This window comes from Artemia franciscana, chromosome 13 (genome assembly GCF_032884065.1).
Source record: "Artemia franciscana chromosome 13, ASM3288406v1, whole genome shotgun sequence".
Classification (NCBI taxonomy): domain Eukaryota; kingdom Metazoa; phylum Arthropoda; class Branchiopoda; order Anostraca; family Artemiidae; genus Artemia; species Artemia franciscana.
In genome coordinates, this window is record NC_088875.1 from 31208977 (window position 1) to 31226172 (window position 17196).

The 17196-nt window shown below is 31.5% G+C and overlaps 1 protein-coding gene across 1 annotated transcript in view; it reads right to left on the minus strand.

The window, feature by feature from the left end:
• The window catches only part of LOC136034797 (puromycin-sensitive aminopeptidase-like), an 83811-nt gene that overhangs the window by 17781 nt on the left and 48834 nt on the right, over positions 1-17196 (minus strand). The window contains exons 10-13 of the mRNA XM_065716212.1: positions 15912-16131; positions 13640-13839; positions 8997-9104; positions 2947-3069 (exon numbers count right to left, since the gene is read on the minus strand). Of these exons, the coding sequence (XP_065572284.1) occupies positions 2947-3069; positions 8997-9104; positions 13640-13839; positions 15912-16131 (651 nt within the window). The remainder of the gene's footprint in view (positions 1-2946; positions 3070-8996; positions 9105-13639; positions 13840-15911; positions 16132-17196) is intronic.

Below are 17196 nucleotides of genomic sequence, written 5' to 3' on the forward strand. Positions count from 1 at the left end.
CCCAAAAAGCCGTGGTTGTCACCTAGTCTTCTGCGGTGCATAAATAAGAAAGACCAGTTATATATGGATTCAATAACGAATGAAAATGATCCAGTTTGCGCAAGAGTTTATAAAAATTAAAGAAATACTCTTAATAAACTTTTAAAAAACGCGAAGAAAAAAATTTTGAGTGTAAATTTAAAGATGCTTGTGGTAACCCTGCTAAAACTTGGAAAATTATTAAAAGTGTTATATCTTCAACAGATCCAGTTCTGCCTGATGAATTTACTACAAGTGATGGGTTAAAATCGAATGAGCCTGATGTAATTTGTAATGCCTTTTCAGAACATTTTGCAACTGTTGGGGCTCGATTTTCTCGTACTACAGTAGCTTCTGGTAATGATCCTCCGCTTGAGACTTTTATGGGTACTTCTGTCGATGCATCAATGTATCTAAGACCTGTCACTCATGATGAAGTTCGTAAGATTATCTTTGAGATGAAAAGTTCTTCGGCTGGGAGTGATTCCATTAACCTTCTTGTTTTGAAAGCCGCGTTTCCAAGCATTTTACATATATTAACGTCCCTTATTAATGCTTGTTTTAAGCAAGGGAAGTTCCCCAATTGTCTTAAAATTGCAAGAATAACTCCTGTGTTTAAGGGTGGTAACAAGAATGATTTGGGGAATTATAGACCAATTTCATTATTACCTGTTGTTTCACGAGTTTTAGAAAAATGTATTAATATTAGAATTTATGAGCATTTGGAGCGTCATAAACTTCTAGATCCAAATCAGTTTGGTTTCAGAAAGGGCAGAACAACAGAAATGGCGATTTCATTTATTACTACTATAATTAATGATGCTCTTGATAAAAAGCTTAGGGTAGCTGGTGTATTTTTGGACTTAATTAAGGCGTTTGACACTGTTGACCATCGAATATTATTAAAAAAAAAGGTGAATTTTATGGATTAAGGGGTGCTACATTGGGTTTGCTTTGCAGTTATCTTCAAAATAGACAGCAGTATGTCAATTTACAAGGATTTGCCTAGTAAAAATGTTGTTAATTGTGGGGTTCCCCAAGGCTCCGTACTGGGTCCGACTCTGTTTTTAATTTTTATTAATGATCTACCACATGTTGTGAAAGCTCTGCCTAGAATTGACCACTTTGTTGACAATGGTCCGAGTAAGACCCAGCCTACTATGCCCTTATTTGCTGATGATACAACCTTGGTGTGTGTTGCCCCTACAGAACAACTGCTCATGTCAACGATAAATGCAGCAATGAGCAGGATATGTACATGGCTTAAAATAAACCACCTTGACCTGAATATAGATAAGTCAAATTTTGTTATTTTCTCTCGATCTCCGAATTTTTACCCTTGGATTACGGAAATGATTTCGGAGCGGGGAATTATTAAACGAACAAGATTCACCAAATACCTCGGAATCAATGTTGATGAAACCCTATCATTTAGAGATCATGTGAAGTCAGTTTCGAAAATATTGTCACGTAACTTAGGTATCATGCGCAAATTAAAACATACTTTCCACCCAAACGTTCTAAGATTGTTATATTTTTCCCTTACATTTTGTATTGCTCGTCGATTTGGCTTGGTACTTTCCCTTCGATAGTTCGTCCAATCCGTGTGATCCAGAATAATGCTATCCAAGTTTTTCGTGGTGTTGGGAACCAGGAGTCTTTGAGGTCTGTATATAGAGATTTAAATATAATGCCTGCAGCTGGATTACGTGATTTTTATACGTTGATTTTTATATATAAGTATTACAGTGATAGCCTTCCTGATTGTTTTACAGGAATATTTTATGAGAGGTCTGGTGTTCACCACCACATTACTCGGATGCGAGGTAATACTGAGGTTCCTCGATTAGTTTCAAGTAGGTCTTCTTTTTCACTGATTTATAGAGCTTCAAAACTTTGGAATAAACTGAGCATAGATATCAAGGAAATAGGTAGCCTTGGCCAGTCTAAATCTGATTTACGTGTGGAGTTGCTCGTTGGGTTTGCTTTTGAAACGGATTAACTAAAATAAATTTTACATAGGTTATTCACTTGTATTATTTATGTTTTTTTTTTCTTTTCTTTTTTTTTTCTTGGGGTCACGCAAGGTAGTGTATTGTTTATGTTTTTTTTTTGTTGATTTCGGTATATGGTCTCATTCTCCATATTTTCTTATTCTTCATATTGTCTCTTTATTTTCTTTGAATTTAGCACAGCCTCGCAAGCTTCGCTTATGTTGTGCTATTGATTAAGAAATGTTTATTTCTAATAAAATTGTTCTACTGCTACTAAAAAATGAATTACTTGAAGTTTTTCACCGAATAATTTTGTAGTTCATCAATTAAAAGTAAGATAAACAAAACAGTAGTGAACAGATATTTCTTGACAAATTTAAGATGATTGTTTTTACAATACTTGCAAGCTATTTTTCTTCAGACCTTTAAGTGTGAAGACATAAATATAATGATTATAGATTATATATAAATATAAAGTGGTTATCTAAATACGTCGGATGACTTCTGTTGTATGACCTCTCTGTTGACTTTTGTCAATGACTATCACTAGATGACTTCTACTGATTGAGACACGATACTCGATGAATTTTACTGATGACTTCTACGATAAACGACAGAAAGCGTGGAAGGCGACAGAAGTCACCCGCTTCTATTGCCTCTCAGAAATCAAATTCGACTTCCACCGTCCACAATACCCTGAAAGTTTCCTCTTACTCTCCAAAGCCGTTCCGAAATATTAGAGATACTCCAATTTGACAACCTAGTAGCAGATAGTGTCGCTATATTTAGCTTACTACTGAATCATGAATCGATTCTGAATTATGGTGCAATACCTTTGAGGTGTATCAAAGAAAACATACTTTAAGTCCCACAGCCATCCCCCACCGCACGCACTCACACAAAATAAAAGAAAGATAAATAAAACAAAGTTTACCGGATGTTTTTTGACCAGTTCAAGATGATTGTCTTTATAATACTGCCAGGCTATTTCCCTTCCGACCTTTGAGACAGCTACTGAGCAAAATATCCTCACTGAATCTTGTTTTCGGACACGGTCCTAAAATATAAAATTGTTTTTTGAAAAACAAATATTCTCTAAATTATAAAATGAGGGAAATATTCAACGAAGCTCTTCCCTTGACCTTTAAGACAGCCGTTGAGCAAACTCTCCTTGTATTTTGACACGTTCCTTAAATAAAAAATTTTTGAAAAAGAACTGAACATTTCTATGAAACAAAGGAACTATTCAGTAAAGCTGTTTCCCATCCTACCTTTGAGACAACCGCTATCCAAATAATCCTTTACTGGATCTTGTTTTCGGACACGGTCCAAAAATATACAATTCATAAAAAATAAATGAATACATCCTAAACTACAAAACAAAGAAACCATTTGATAGGTAAAATTTCACGTTTTTACGACGGGTAAGTAATAAGAAAGCAACTTGCATCTAATTTACATTATACATTGTCATAATAGCATGAAGCGCACAGATTAAAGGTATTCAGATATGAATACCTTTAATGAATATCTTATTGAATACCTTAGATATGCATGGGGCTTCACGCCCATGAAAATTTATACAATTTTTCTAATTTTTTGTCTGTCTATTATATTCGTTCGCCAGTTATAATTTTGTACTTTTTCTAATTTTGCCCTCCCCTAATTCACCCTTCTCTCCTGAAATTAATACCTGTGTGTGTGCCTGGAGAATTAGTGTCAGTCATGCAAAACCTTGTAATTACAGAAAGAAATTTCTAAACTAAGTATGTTATGCCATAGTTAAGGGATAGTTAACAGATAAATTATACCAAAGTTAAGGGATAATTAACAGATAAATTACACCGTGGTTAAGGGATAGTTAATAGATAAATTATGCCATAGTTAAGGGATAATTAACAGATAATATATGCCATAGTTAAGGCTTTCGACAGTCTTGACTATAATGTAGTGGTAGAAAAAGATAAGGGTTATGGGCGCCCGTTCATTTGTTGTACGTATGCTTGCTAGTTTTATTTTTGAAATATGTTAGGGTGTCCAACTCCCTGATCATGAGCTCTCTGGATTTTAAGATATTTTTTGCAGTTCACCAAAAGAGACTAAACTAGGATCACTTTCATTTCTTATTGTTTTTAACCGTATTTTAACAACAAACCATAAGCGTTTTAAATTTTCTGATGACTTAACTATTTTATTGCTGCGACTAAGCCATCTTTTTGATCCTTATTTTGTATCTTCTTTGTTTAAGGTTAACATATTCATGTTAGCTCCAGCTATTTTAGCCAATGAATATATTCTACCCTATTATCTGCATAACTCTGCAAAATGATATCAAACGTGCCGTAAAAAGAGCAGCCCTTTAAACTAAATCAAGTAACTATTCAAACAACCAATTCCGATTTGTAAACTACAAGGGCAATTTTATAGTTTATTGGTTTCATATACGACAAAAATCTTTTCTCTTAACATCAAACAAGAGTTCCGAATATTTTGACAATTGATTTACTCTAATTAATACATTAAGAACAAATTAATTTGATTTTAATAATTTTGTGTACATAGAATTTTTTCCTTATTCAAACTATTTATATTTCAAATTGGACAAATCAAAAAGAAATTACGAATCAAAAATAGTTCAGAGCCGGAAATGTAGGCAGAAGTTCAGTCTCGGAGAGGGGGGGGGGGGCAATACAATAAAAATACAAAACACTTTAGGGAAAAAACTTAAAGCAGGATTTTATCATCCTCTTACCATCTATTTTCGCATGTATTGTATGATGCAATAGACCTAGTTGCGCAAGTTCTTGGAACGTGGACTTGATTTTCTATTAGAAATGTCATTTACAACAAAGTAAGATAAGGATGACATGAAATTAAAAAAAATACATATTTTAATGATTACATAAATATTTACTCCTTTTCTTATTTACCTATCTAAATACATTAGATAAGAAAAGTTCATACAAAAAAACAACACACTAAATGTTAGGATATAGATAATGCCCGTCAAAGACATAGTACCAGCTAAATCTGTTCTCATCAAAATACCTTGATCCAAAACTATCTACCGATATCTTTTTCGAAAAATCTTTTTTATTTCTTTTTTTTTATCCTTCATAAACAACTGGTTCGCAGTCCTTATGGACTAAGTATACTTTTCATGTTCGTATTAGGGGTCTATTCGATAAGAAAAAGTAAGAATCGTGAATAATTGTTTCCCAAAAACTCTCTTTTTTCTTCATTTTAAAACGGATAAGTTCCACTCGTATTTTAAGTCACATTAGGTTTTTGGGAAGGGGGTAAAATATCCTGGATATCGGATATTTGGATATTTGGACGAATCCAAAGTCTACTCTCTGCGTACATGCCACTTCAAACCCACTTGTCTTTTCCTACCTCTTATAAGCACTTAGTGACATTTTTTTCAGGACTTCAATCGTACATCTGTCATTATCAGCTTTAGTCCCTGCTCTTCATCCCCTTCTACAAAAAGAAAATATACAAGTTTCAAGGGGATTAAATACCACTTTTCATGGATCCCATATGGCCTCTTTTGTTGCCTTCAGTAGAAGATTCGAATTTTTTCACAATGAGATGAACGCATCGTCTTACTTCGAATTTTACTTGAACAAAGCTATACAAGCCCTTTGAAGATAAATATGCTAGTTCTGTGTTGTATTCAAAGTCTGTGTTACTTCTTCTTCTCTATTATTATATAGTCTTTTTTACTGAACTAAAGTATTGTGTTGCGAAACACAGAAAGTTAGCTAACACATGGACAAAAATGAATATAATATCACAATTAATAAGATAAAAGAATAAAATGGCAAATACATTTATTCAGAAGTGTCAGCTAATTTGAACTGTTGGAGATGACAATAGTTATATTGATATTATTAGCTCTGATATTATTGTCTATTATTGATATTTTTAACATTTCTTTCATTGGTGGCTATTTTAACTAAAAAGCTCCCGCTGGATACGTGTTATTCGGTCAAAGTAATAAGTTGTCTGTCTGTGGATCAGGTGACGTCATGAAATTAGTTGTCGTCATTTTTGCTTTGACGGTGACGTCATTCAAGTTATATAAGACATATGTTCACGTAGAAATCTATTAATGTTTAAGTTTACAATGACTGATGAAGATGCTCAAAGAGTCTATACCAAAAAACTTGCTGCTGATAGTTCCTCGGCACGCTTTCTTTTCTGACTTTCTCTATCAGCAGCAAGTTTTTTGGCATAGACTCTTTGAGCATCTTCATCAGTCATTGTAAACTTAAACATTAATAGATTTCTACGTGAACATATGTCTTATATAACTTGAATGACGTCACCGTCAAAGCAAAAATGACGGCAACTAATTTCATGACTTAATTTCAGAGCTTAATTTCTGTGTTGACTGACGTCATGAAATTAGTTGTCGTCATTTTTGTTTTGACGATGCTTAGTATATTGTAAAACACATTAATTTGGTTAATAATATACCATTTAAAACACCAAAATGAACATGCTGGAGTAGTCACTCGGTGAGAGAGGGTGTCAGAACGGAGAATGAAGGTCCCAGGTTCAAATCCTGGTTAGGCTAAAAAAGGTAAAAATCTAAAAACTAAAAAAAAACCTGAAAAAACTAAAAAAGGCAAAAACTACAATAAGAACTAAAAACTAATAAAAAGAAAATTAAGAATAAAAAAAAAAAAATAAAAAAGATAAAAACTAAAAAAAAAGTAAAAAGAAAAAACGAAAAAAACTAAAAAAGCTAAAAAAAAAGGTAAAAACCAATAAAAAACTGAAAAGAAAAAAAGGAATAAAACTAAAAAAATTTTCATCTAAAAAACTAAAAAAAAACTAAAAAAGGTAAAAACTAAAAGAACTAAAAAGAAAAAAAAACTAAAAAAAGGAAAAAAACTGAAAAATAAAGGAGAAAAAGAAAACTAAAAAAATATAAATAAAAATAAAAAAACTAAAAATATAAAAACTTCAAAAAAAACTAAAAAGAAAAAAGAAAAAAACTAAAAAACCTAAAAAAAGGTCAAAACCAATAAAAAAAAAACTAAAAGGAAAAAAAGGGAAAAAATTAAAAATTTATTTCATCATATACCAATTCAAAAACGAATGTATACCGGGATGACGACCGGGACACAGGGAATATAAATGACACAACTACAACGGGGACGCCGGGGGGCACAGGGGGATATAAATGACGACCGGGACACCGGGACATAAGAGAAATCAGAGACTGGGACACCGGGACACAGGGAATATAAATGACGACCGGGACACAGGGACATAACTACAAAGGGGACGCCGGGGTGCACAGGGGGATATATAAATGACGATGGTGACTCAGGGAATGGTCGATTAGCAATCACCATCAACAAAGCTCAAGGGCAATCATTAGAATCATGAGGTATAGATCTGAATACGGATTGTTTTCCCATGGACCATTATATGTTGCATGTTCAAGAGTCGGTAAACCTGACAATCTATTTATATGCACAGACAATGGGACAGCAAAGAATGTTGTATATTCGCAAGTTTTACGTAGTTAAAAACATGTATATAGATATATATATATATATATATATATATATATATATATATATATATATATATATATATATATATATATATATATATATATATACACATATATATATATATATATATATATATATATATATATATATATATATATATGTGTATATATATATATATATATATATATATATATATATATATATATATATATATATATATATATATATATATATATATATATATATATATATATATATATATATATATATATATATATATATATACACATATATATATATATATATATATATATATATATATATATATATATATATATATATATCTATCTATATTCACAGGTGGGACATAGGGACACAACTACAATGGCGCGTAACTAATCTGGCGCGTAACGACTTACGCACGCGGGGGGGCTTGGGGGGGGGGGCGCGAAGCGCCCCCACCAACTAGGTGTTGGGGTGGCGCGAAGCGCCACCCCAACAGCTAGTATATATATATATATATATATATATATATATATATATATATATATATATATATATATATACACATATATATATATATATATATATATATATATATATATATATATATATATATATATATCTATCTATATTCACAGGTGGGACATAGGGACACAACTACAATGGCGCGTAACTAATCTGGCGCGTAACGACTTACGCACGCGGGGGGGCTTGGGGGGGGGGGCGCGAAGCGCCCCCACCAACTAGGTGTTGGGGTGGCGCGAAGCGCCACCCCAACAGCTAGTATATATATATATATATATATATATATATATATATATATATATATATATATATATATATATATATATTAGACGCAATAAATTGTGTCTTAGCGGCAAAAAAAAGTGCCAGTCGCAAAAAAAAAAACACAAAAAAAACAAAGGAAAACAAAGCTGGCTAGTTACGAATAAGGAGTAAAAAAGCACGTTAGTTAAAAATTAACGCTTTCATCATCATGATAAATTTTTATCGATAAACTAGTGCAAATAATGGGTATTTCTTGATGTCATTAATTACAAAAGGAAGAAAGAACTCAAACTTGGAAGTTTTATGAAGTCATAAGCGTAATCATTTGAGTTTAGCGCGCAAAATCACAAGCTAAAAACATTTTCCACTATCAGGCTGAATTTGTTTTCCAATGCAATTTACTTCTTGTGTCCCAGCGAATAATGTCTAGAAGCTTTCTTCTAGTCGTGGATGATGGAACTAAACAATGAAAAGCTAAGTCAGCTTCTTTTCCAAGCTCGCAAATAACACCCTTTTGTTCCCACTGGCTGATTCCTTGTTCACTCATCTAACAATTTTTTTCTTAGATTTATAAATACTGGTAGAAAACAACATTTTTTCACCATATTGAACGTGCGGCTGTTGCAATGATAAGGAAAGACAATATAACACTTACAGACTCTGCAAAATCTATTACATCTCGAAGAATTGCTGGATCTTTGGATTTCCCGAATGAATTGCCAATTCTGTTCTTTTCTTCAGTGGTCGAAGCTTCGTCATAAAGCTGAAAATATAGCTCTCAGTTACATTCAGTGTATTTTTTTAGAGATAGCACAGTTTAAAGCAAAAATTTCCTAATTCTATAAGCTCAGATTATTTTTCCAGAATATTAAGAAATGTATACAGTGCAACTCCTCAAGAAAATGAGTAATTTGTAAGGGGAATTCCTTCCGTTTTTTGGCATTACTTTTGTCAAAGAGCGTGGTGAACTACTAGGTTTCACAAAATACCCAACATTTTCCAGTATTCATATAAAAAACTTGAGCAACTAGGTCACTTTTTGTACCACAAAACTCTTCAAAGGGTATTCTTCCTGGTAGACTTCCTGTGCGAAAGCTCCCTTCCCTTTTTGCTACTGACTGAAGTTAACCCAGAGGTTGGCTTTATACAACTTTAAAGGTTTCTTTATTTTACTTTGTACAATCACTGGCGGATCCAGAGGGCTGGAGGACCCCCCCCACAAAAAAGTTTCTAGCACTCTCTTATCCTGTTTTTTTTCTACGCCTTTTTTAGAATAAATTTGTCAATTTGGTCAATTATGGGCATCAATGTTACACTGTCCCTACCCAAGATTTTACTCATTGGCGCCCTTGTCACATTGTGCCTCCTCCGATATTTTTCTTTAGATCCACCCCTTTGTACAATTAACAAAAATAGAAGAGCCAGAGCGCAGCGTGTTTTTATGCGGTTCAAGAAAAATTAGAAGGATAGAAAGATAAGGAAAAAATTGGTTTATGGTACTGATTTTATATATATATATATATATATATATATATATATATATATATATATATATATATATATATATATATATATATATATATATATATATATATAATATATATATATATATATATATATATATATATATATATATATATATATATATATATATATATATATATATACATATATATATGTATATATATATATATATATATATATATATATATATATACGTATATATATATATATATATATATATATATATATATATATATATATATATATATATATATACGTATATATATATATATATATATATATATATATATATATATATATATATATATATATATATACGTATGTAATGTATATATATATATATATATATATATATATATATATATATATATATATATATATATATATATATATATATATATATATATATATATATATATATATATATATATAAGAGGAAGAAGACAAGATTCAAGATTCCAATATATTTTGACAGATATATTTTGGCCAATATATTTTGACAAAATATATAAAAAATTTATTTTGAGGTTATACAGATGCGTCTCCTTATTATTTCAGACAACAAGAAGAAGAAAACAAGATTCAAGATTCCATTATATTTTGACAGATATATTTTCGCCAATATATTTTGACAGATATATTTTTGCCAATATATTTTGACAAAATATATAAACGATATATTTTGAGGTTATACAGATACGTCTCCTTATTATTTCAAAGAAGAAGGAGAAGACAAGATTCAGCTGGCCAATATATTTTGACCCGAAACCTACCTCACTAAAAAGTGATACAAAGCACTACCAAAACATGTTGGTATAATATTAGTATATATAGTACTATATTAACTATTAAATAAAGAATTTGTTTTGAGGTAAAGTCAACTAACACAATACCAAAATCTATCGAACATTTTTCTGTGCACATAAGCCAATATAACATGAAATATGCCTGGAGAGCATGTTGTTTTCAAACAAGATCTAGCGCTAGTTTTTCGCTATCTTACGAATATAGGGAAATATGATGAGTCGGTTTATTTGAGATAGATTATAGATAAATTTTGCAGATGCTACGAAGTAATAATTTCTGTTTGTTTTAAGTTTCAACTTTGCTCTTTACTTTCATCCGAAAAATTTTGTTTTTTTTAGATGTATTACTTAGAAAAAAAAATCTTAATTCGATAAAAAAAAAGACAGTGTTGATAAATGCTGATTATTCAAAATCCCAGTTTATTTGCGTACGTCTTTTTGTCATACAGTTAGTATTAAATGGTAAAGAAATATAATGACAATAAAAACTTCGTCACTGACATCAGAGAGAACAAGAGTTTCCTAAAATTTCGTGATAAAAAGTCTGCCTTATATTCATTGGTTTACATAATTTGGTTTACGTCTGTTTACATCGGGCAATTTCTGGAGACGAATAGCCACGAATTTTGAAAACCTGTTTGGTTCTACTGTGCGATATTTTAAGCCATAGGGAAGTGAAACAAATGAGACGTTTAAATTCTACCTAATTGATTACTCTACGCGAAGTTTTAAACCAATAAATAGAACAAAAAGTTTTCAAGTCGCAAGATTTTTCGGGAGTTCTCCCTCTATTTCCGTGTGGTAATATGTTACTATGTTTTACTATAAACTGGTGTTAGAAGAATACAAACTTAGAATCGAAATAACCAATTAGCCTCAAAGTATTTACGATGATCATAATAGAATTATTTCATTCGGATACTATGGTAATTATATAACAATTTCATTTGGACACGGTGGTCACCACAGAATTATTTAATTTGGACACGATGATCACAATAGGATAATTTCATTGTTCCAAAAAAGAGAAAAGGGACAGAACTTGGAAACTCCAAAGTAATGAAAATAATACGGTTGCAAGTTTTTCCATGTATCATTGGTCTTAAAACTGTAAATGCAGCCATGTCAATTATAAAAAAAATCAAAACATCATAAAAAAAAACTAAAAAAAAACCGGCTAAGTGTGATTAATTTAAGAGTTTACTGAAAACTTATGTTTTTCATATCAACTTGAGGAAGCAACTCTCTATGCTACAACGAATTTATAGTAATCTTGGTAGAATTAGATGAAAAACAGCTAAGTGAAGAATCAATATGACCATCATCATACATCTCTGAATCGCAAAAGTCATAAAAAAAGCTAATAGAAAACTCGTATAAGCAAAAAGAATTGAAAATAAAAGTGTGCAAAAGGAAATTATATCCGCAAAAGTCCTGAAAACAAGCCTGCATTCCAGGTTCGACAAGAAGAAACTAAAAGTAAGGAAAAACTAACTGCTTCGTTCCAACTGACGTTGTTGTAGTAGCTGAACGACAGAAGAGTAACTTCGAATTTACTTTTTTAGTAACTTATACTATAGATAGTTAAGGAGCGTCTAAGTAACTGTGCATCATCATCGTCATTACTATTACTATCAGTTTGAAACATATTGAAAGCAATGTTAGACTAAATCATAATGAAAGAGTAATGAATACAATTGAAACGCGTGAAGATTCTACCCTTAAAAACCTATTAAGCCCGTAGTTACTAAACAAACATTCCCAGTGGATGCCAACTTCAAGTAAACTTCTGTAGTTGAAGTTAAGACGGAATAAACTAAAAATATAACGTAATAAGATAAAATTTAAGAAAAGAAATTCCTGAAATCCAAAAACCCAATATTGAACTGTACAAACAAACCAGGCACTTCTTTATGAATTTACTTTTAAAGAAAAAAAATTGTTAAAACCTGAAGATTTCAGGGAAAACAAGCCCAAACGTCCCTCTGAATACACGCCTGAATCCAATTGACAATTCAAAAGATCTAAGATAGGCTAATAAATAACTCTACCTTTGACAACTCATTTTACACAATTAGGAGTAATATTCGCTTCCTTTTTGCGCTGACGATTTCTTTTGAAAGATCATATTTTTAAATTTGAACAGGCCAAATATCCAAAAGCAACTTCTTAAATTTGCACTAACATATTTTATAGTTAAAAAATATAAATTCTTATTTTGGTTATTTTTAATTTATTAAAAATAAACAAAATAAGGAAAAAAAAATTGAACGTGACAAGTCAGTTCAACAAAACGTTGCCAAGGAAATCCCAGAAAATTTCCGAACTTCAAACCAATTTTCATGTGATATAAGCCCTTAGGCTATTTATTTTTTTACACTTTCTAGAGAAATAACAAAAAGCTAATTATTTCAACATTTTTGAACACTATGCTGTGGATGGTAAAATTATCGATGTTTCAAATGAGGGGAAAGGAGGCGGAATTTTCACAAGGATACTTAATGTTAGAATATTTCCTTATTATTCTATGGATCAATGAATAATAGAAAAAATATGCAGATTCTGATCCATAGAAAAAGTAGACGGAACGAGAAATTGCACAAAATTCATAAATATAGGTAGTATTCAATGTTATTTTGAATTATTCATGGTTGAACGTTTTTGTAAAAATTATGCTTTCTATTGAAGCGAAATAAACGTTAATTCAGTGCTTATTCTTTAAGCATGCTTAAAGTTTTTAGAATCCTTCATTTCATCCCCAGTGACTTTAAATCATAAAATATAGGGAGGAGGATTAAAGTGCACTTTTCAAAATATAGGGGGAATAATTCTGCTGTTTTTTTATACTAATACTTCTAATACTTACTACTTCTGGTAGTTTAAAGATGGAATAAACTCAAAATATAACGTAATAAAATAAGATTTAGGAAAAAAAATCGATACTTTAGAGAAAAAAGGATCAACAAACCTTAAGTAGTGCATTAAAGGTGTCTCTTCCCCCGGCAGAGACTACTATAGAAAACACAGTGGCACGAATATCAGCCGCAATTTTTTCTTTCCCACTGACATGCAATTCAAACCGTCTTTTGGCCTCTTCAATAACAGTTTGGTCTCCATAAAGTCCCAGCTTTCTAAGAATAATGGCGCGCAGCAGTGTTTGTGTATGGCCTAATTAAAAATAGAAACTGAAACACCTTGGGAGTTATACCAGATTTTGATCAATTACAGCTTCAAATTACAATTTTAAATAGAATATAGCACAAAAAATTGTCTTTTGAACTAGTAAAATCCAAAAAAGAGGCATGAGGCAGCAGCCTACCTCAGACACAAACAATCGAGACACAAACAAAACTTCATCAACTAATATAAGAGCTCGATTTTGTGGACGAGCCTATAATTTGTAGACTGTTATTATATTTTTCTACGTTAGCAGGAACAGCGATAATTACTTCATGCAGACAAAAGATTTACAGGACAGAGGTTTATCTAAACTGGGTTTTCTAACACTTCTTTGAAACTTGGCAATGTCGCTCTATCAGCGAGAATCGTAGTTGGAAAAGTTCCTTAATCTGAACAAGGTATAACGGGAAAAGTAGAAAGCCAAGTGCCCTTAATGTACTAATTTTTTTTCACAGCACTTCCTACAGATGGAGTAGTTATATAACTTCAGGCTCATTCATTTGTAATTAACAAAATGGGACAAAATTAACCAAACACTGCTACTATCCGAATGAAACTCTTTCAGTGTATGAGAACTACAATAAGGGACCAAAAAGAGAAGAAAAAAAAATGAGAAAAAAGTGGTTTTACAAATTCTTATTGTGATAAATTCAATTATTTTCTTTTTGCTGGTCCACTTAAAAATGTCAGGGCAAATAGATAGGGTCAAGGATTCTACTTTAAGACGAAAAATTAACGAGATAATTGGATAGCATTTTCTTCTTTAAGCTAACTGTCAGAACAGCGACTAGGAATTTCAATTCAAACTAAAACAAAACGCAAAATTCTTTTAACTCAACCATATTTAATAAGAAAACTAAGCTTAATCTCAATTAACCAAAAGAGACTTAGCCTCTGAAGTAGTATAGTCTTTATTTAGTGAGGAGGCCACTTAATTGCCAATTTAGATTCTTAATTACGCTTGTTAGACTCTATACGCACATTTCAAGCATCAATACCCGAAGTTCGCTTAAAAGTCTCATATTAATTGGACTTCAAAAACCTGCTGCAAAATCAACAGATGGTTCTATTGTTCAAATGTGCTCAGGAATCTCGTTATAGCTAAGCAATTCAATATACTATTGATAGAATCTCAATAATCTCAACTCAAGTTAAGATTATATTATATTATAAAGATGTTGCTTAAGACCATAAAATCAATTGAAGAAAACTCTAAAAAAAATTCAATCAGAAATACTTACTTATGTCACTCCTAAAGCACATTTCTTCGCTTCCCCTCCTCTTTAGTGGATAAGCAAGCAGTCTTCTTTTTACATTACCATTACATAGTAAATGGCAAAGGCAAAAAAAAAATCTTCTATGGCGAGCGCTAGTCAAGCATTGAAGAAAAGAGTAGCACTATAGTAAAGTATAATGGCAGTACCTAAAGTTGGCAGTACCTCAAGTTAAAATTAGCTCAATAAGATCAAGGTGCTTAACTCGAGTTGAGTTGCACAAAATAGAACTATATTGCTACTCAATATCTGTATTGACTTTACTTCTAATTAGCCATGGCTCTCAAGTCTTTCATCACATCTACCAAGTTGATAATCCTTTTGTGATTTTTGAACTATCAACTTTGCGGAAGAGACGAAAGACTCGACTGTCATGACTAATTGGAGTAAAGCCAAGACAGATAGTCCTTGTGACAGGCAAAGCTTGCATAACCTTTTCAGAGTTGAGCAAGAATGATTCTTTCACTTCCCAGGTTTCACCGACATTCCAATGATTCTGAATAAAAAAGATCGTTGGTAAGTTTTGAGAATAAAAATTAAATTTTTACTTCATCTCGTTATCTGCAGTTACTAGATTTAACTAGAAATGGAATTTTAAAACGGTCCACTGGTTCTGGTCATTCGACCAAACATTAAAAACAAAAATAAAAAATTATGTATGCAATCAATAAGTCCAGTTTAACGATCTTGGAGACCTCATTGCACTCTGCTCATTAATTAAAGACCAAATTTTCCAATCGCCTTCATTAAAAAGCTTATTTGATAGAAACTAAAAGCAAAACTTACTCTCTTCTGGTTTTGGATCCCAGCCAACGTCAGCCCAAATTTTAGCCATTAAATTGCGGACATACTTTTGGAAAAGACTCTGCGAATCCGTATAGTCAAGTAAAAGGTTAAGCTTCCCAAGAATTCCACTGATACAGTTCCAAACAACATACGCATCTTCGTCAATAAACGATGGTAACAGTTTCAAGAGGTCCACAGCAGTTGTTTGACCTGCTTGAATCTAAGAAAAAAGAAACAAAGGAAAAAACAGGGCGCACAAATTGTAACAGCGATTGCACCCTTCCCATTCTTGCAACGCTTTCAATTTGTTGAAACAATAAATAAGTGACTTTTCAAACAGGGAAAGAATATAAATTTCCAAAAACAAAAGTACAAAATGATGTCTCAGGACATGAATAATTTTTAAAACGGGAGAAAAAACGGACCCTAAACAAGCTGTAGCCAATACTTCTCAATTTTTTGTCTTCGCTATCCTCCCGCTCTGCTAGCACTTTATTGAAAACACAAAACCGACGCAACAAAACAGAAATAACAATTGAACAAACCCTAAATGGCCTGCAAGAAATAAGAGAATAATTTATAAAGCTCTCAATAGGCTTTTACTGACCAAGAAATCAATAGCTTTTATGAAAAGTGCGATTTTTACTCTGTAAAAAAAAAAACTCATAAAAGCTTAGTTTTCAGTAAAGCACTAGTTTTTCAGAATTCTATAAATATAGGGAAATACCACGAGCCAGTTTATTCGAAGCTGTTTTTCAAAAATATGTCACACAAACCGCGACGCAGTAATTTCTGTTCGGTTTAAGTTTCAATTTCGCTCTTTACTTTCATAAAGAAAAACTTTTTTAAATCAATTTTTGTCCGTTTTTTAGTTTTAAAAACTGAACAAAACGCCTAACTAAAAGATTTTTTTTTCCAAATTAGGCAAAGAAACTGATGAAATTAACATGAGATTTTGCTAACGTAGGGCATCAAAATACAGGTCTAACTTCACTTCTCTCTTAAACTTTGCCTTAAACAATCTAGGATTTGTCATTCAAAAAAACTCTATTGGGTGTTTATCCTTGGCATCTTTGAAGAATTACAAATGAAAAATTTTTCCATCAATAAAAATATTTTTAAAATTTAAGATGTTTAGTCAAAATATTTAAAAAAAAATTTCTTTTTATTATTTTTGCTTCTTTGACTTTAACATTTTAGGAGAACTGATCGTTGGAAATGAAACAGCACTCGAAAGTGAATACGAATTTCAGAATAACTATTCAATCCAAGATTCAAACTTCTA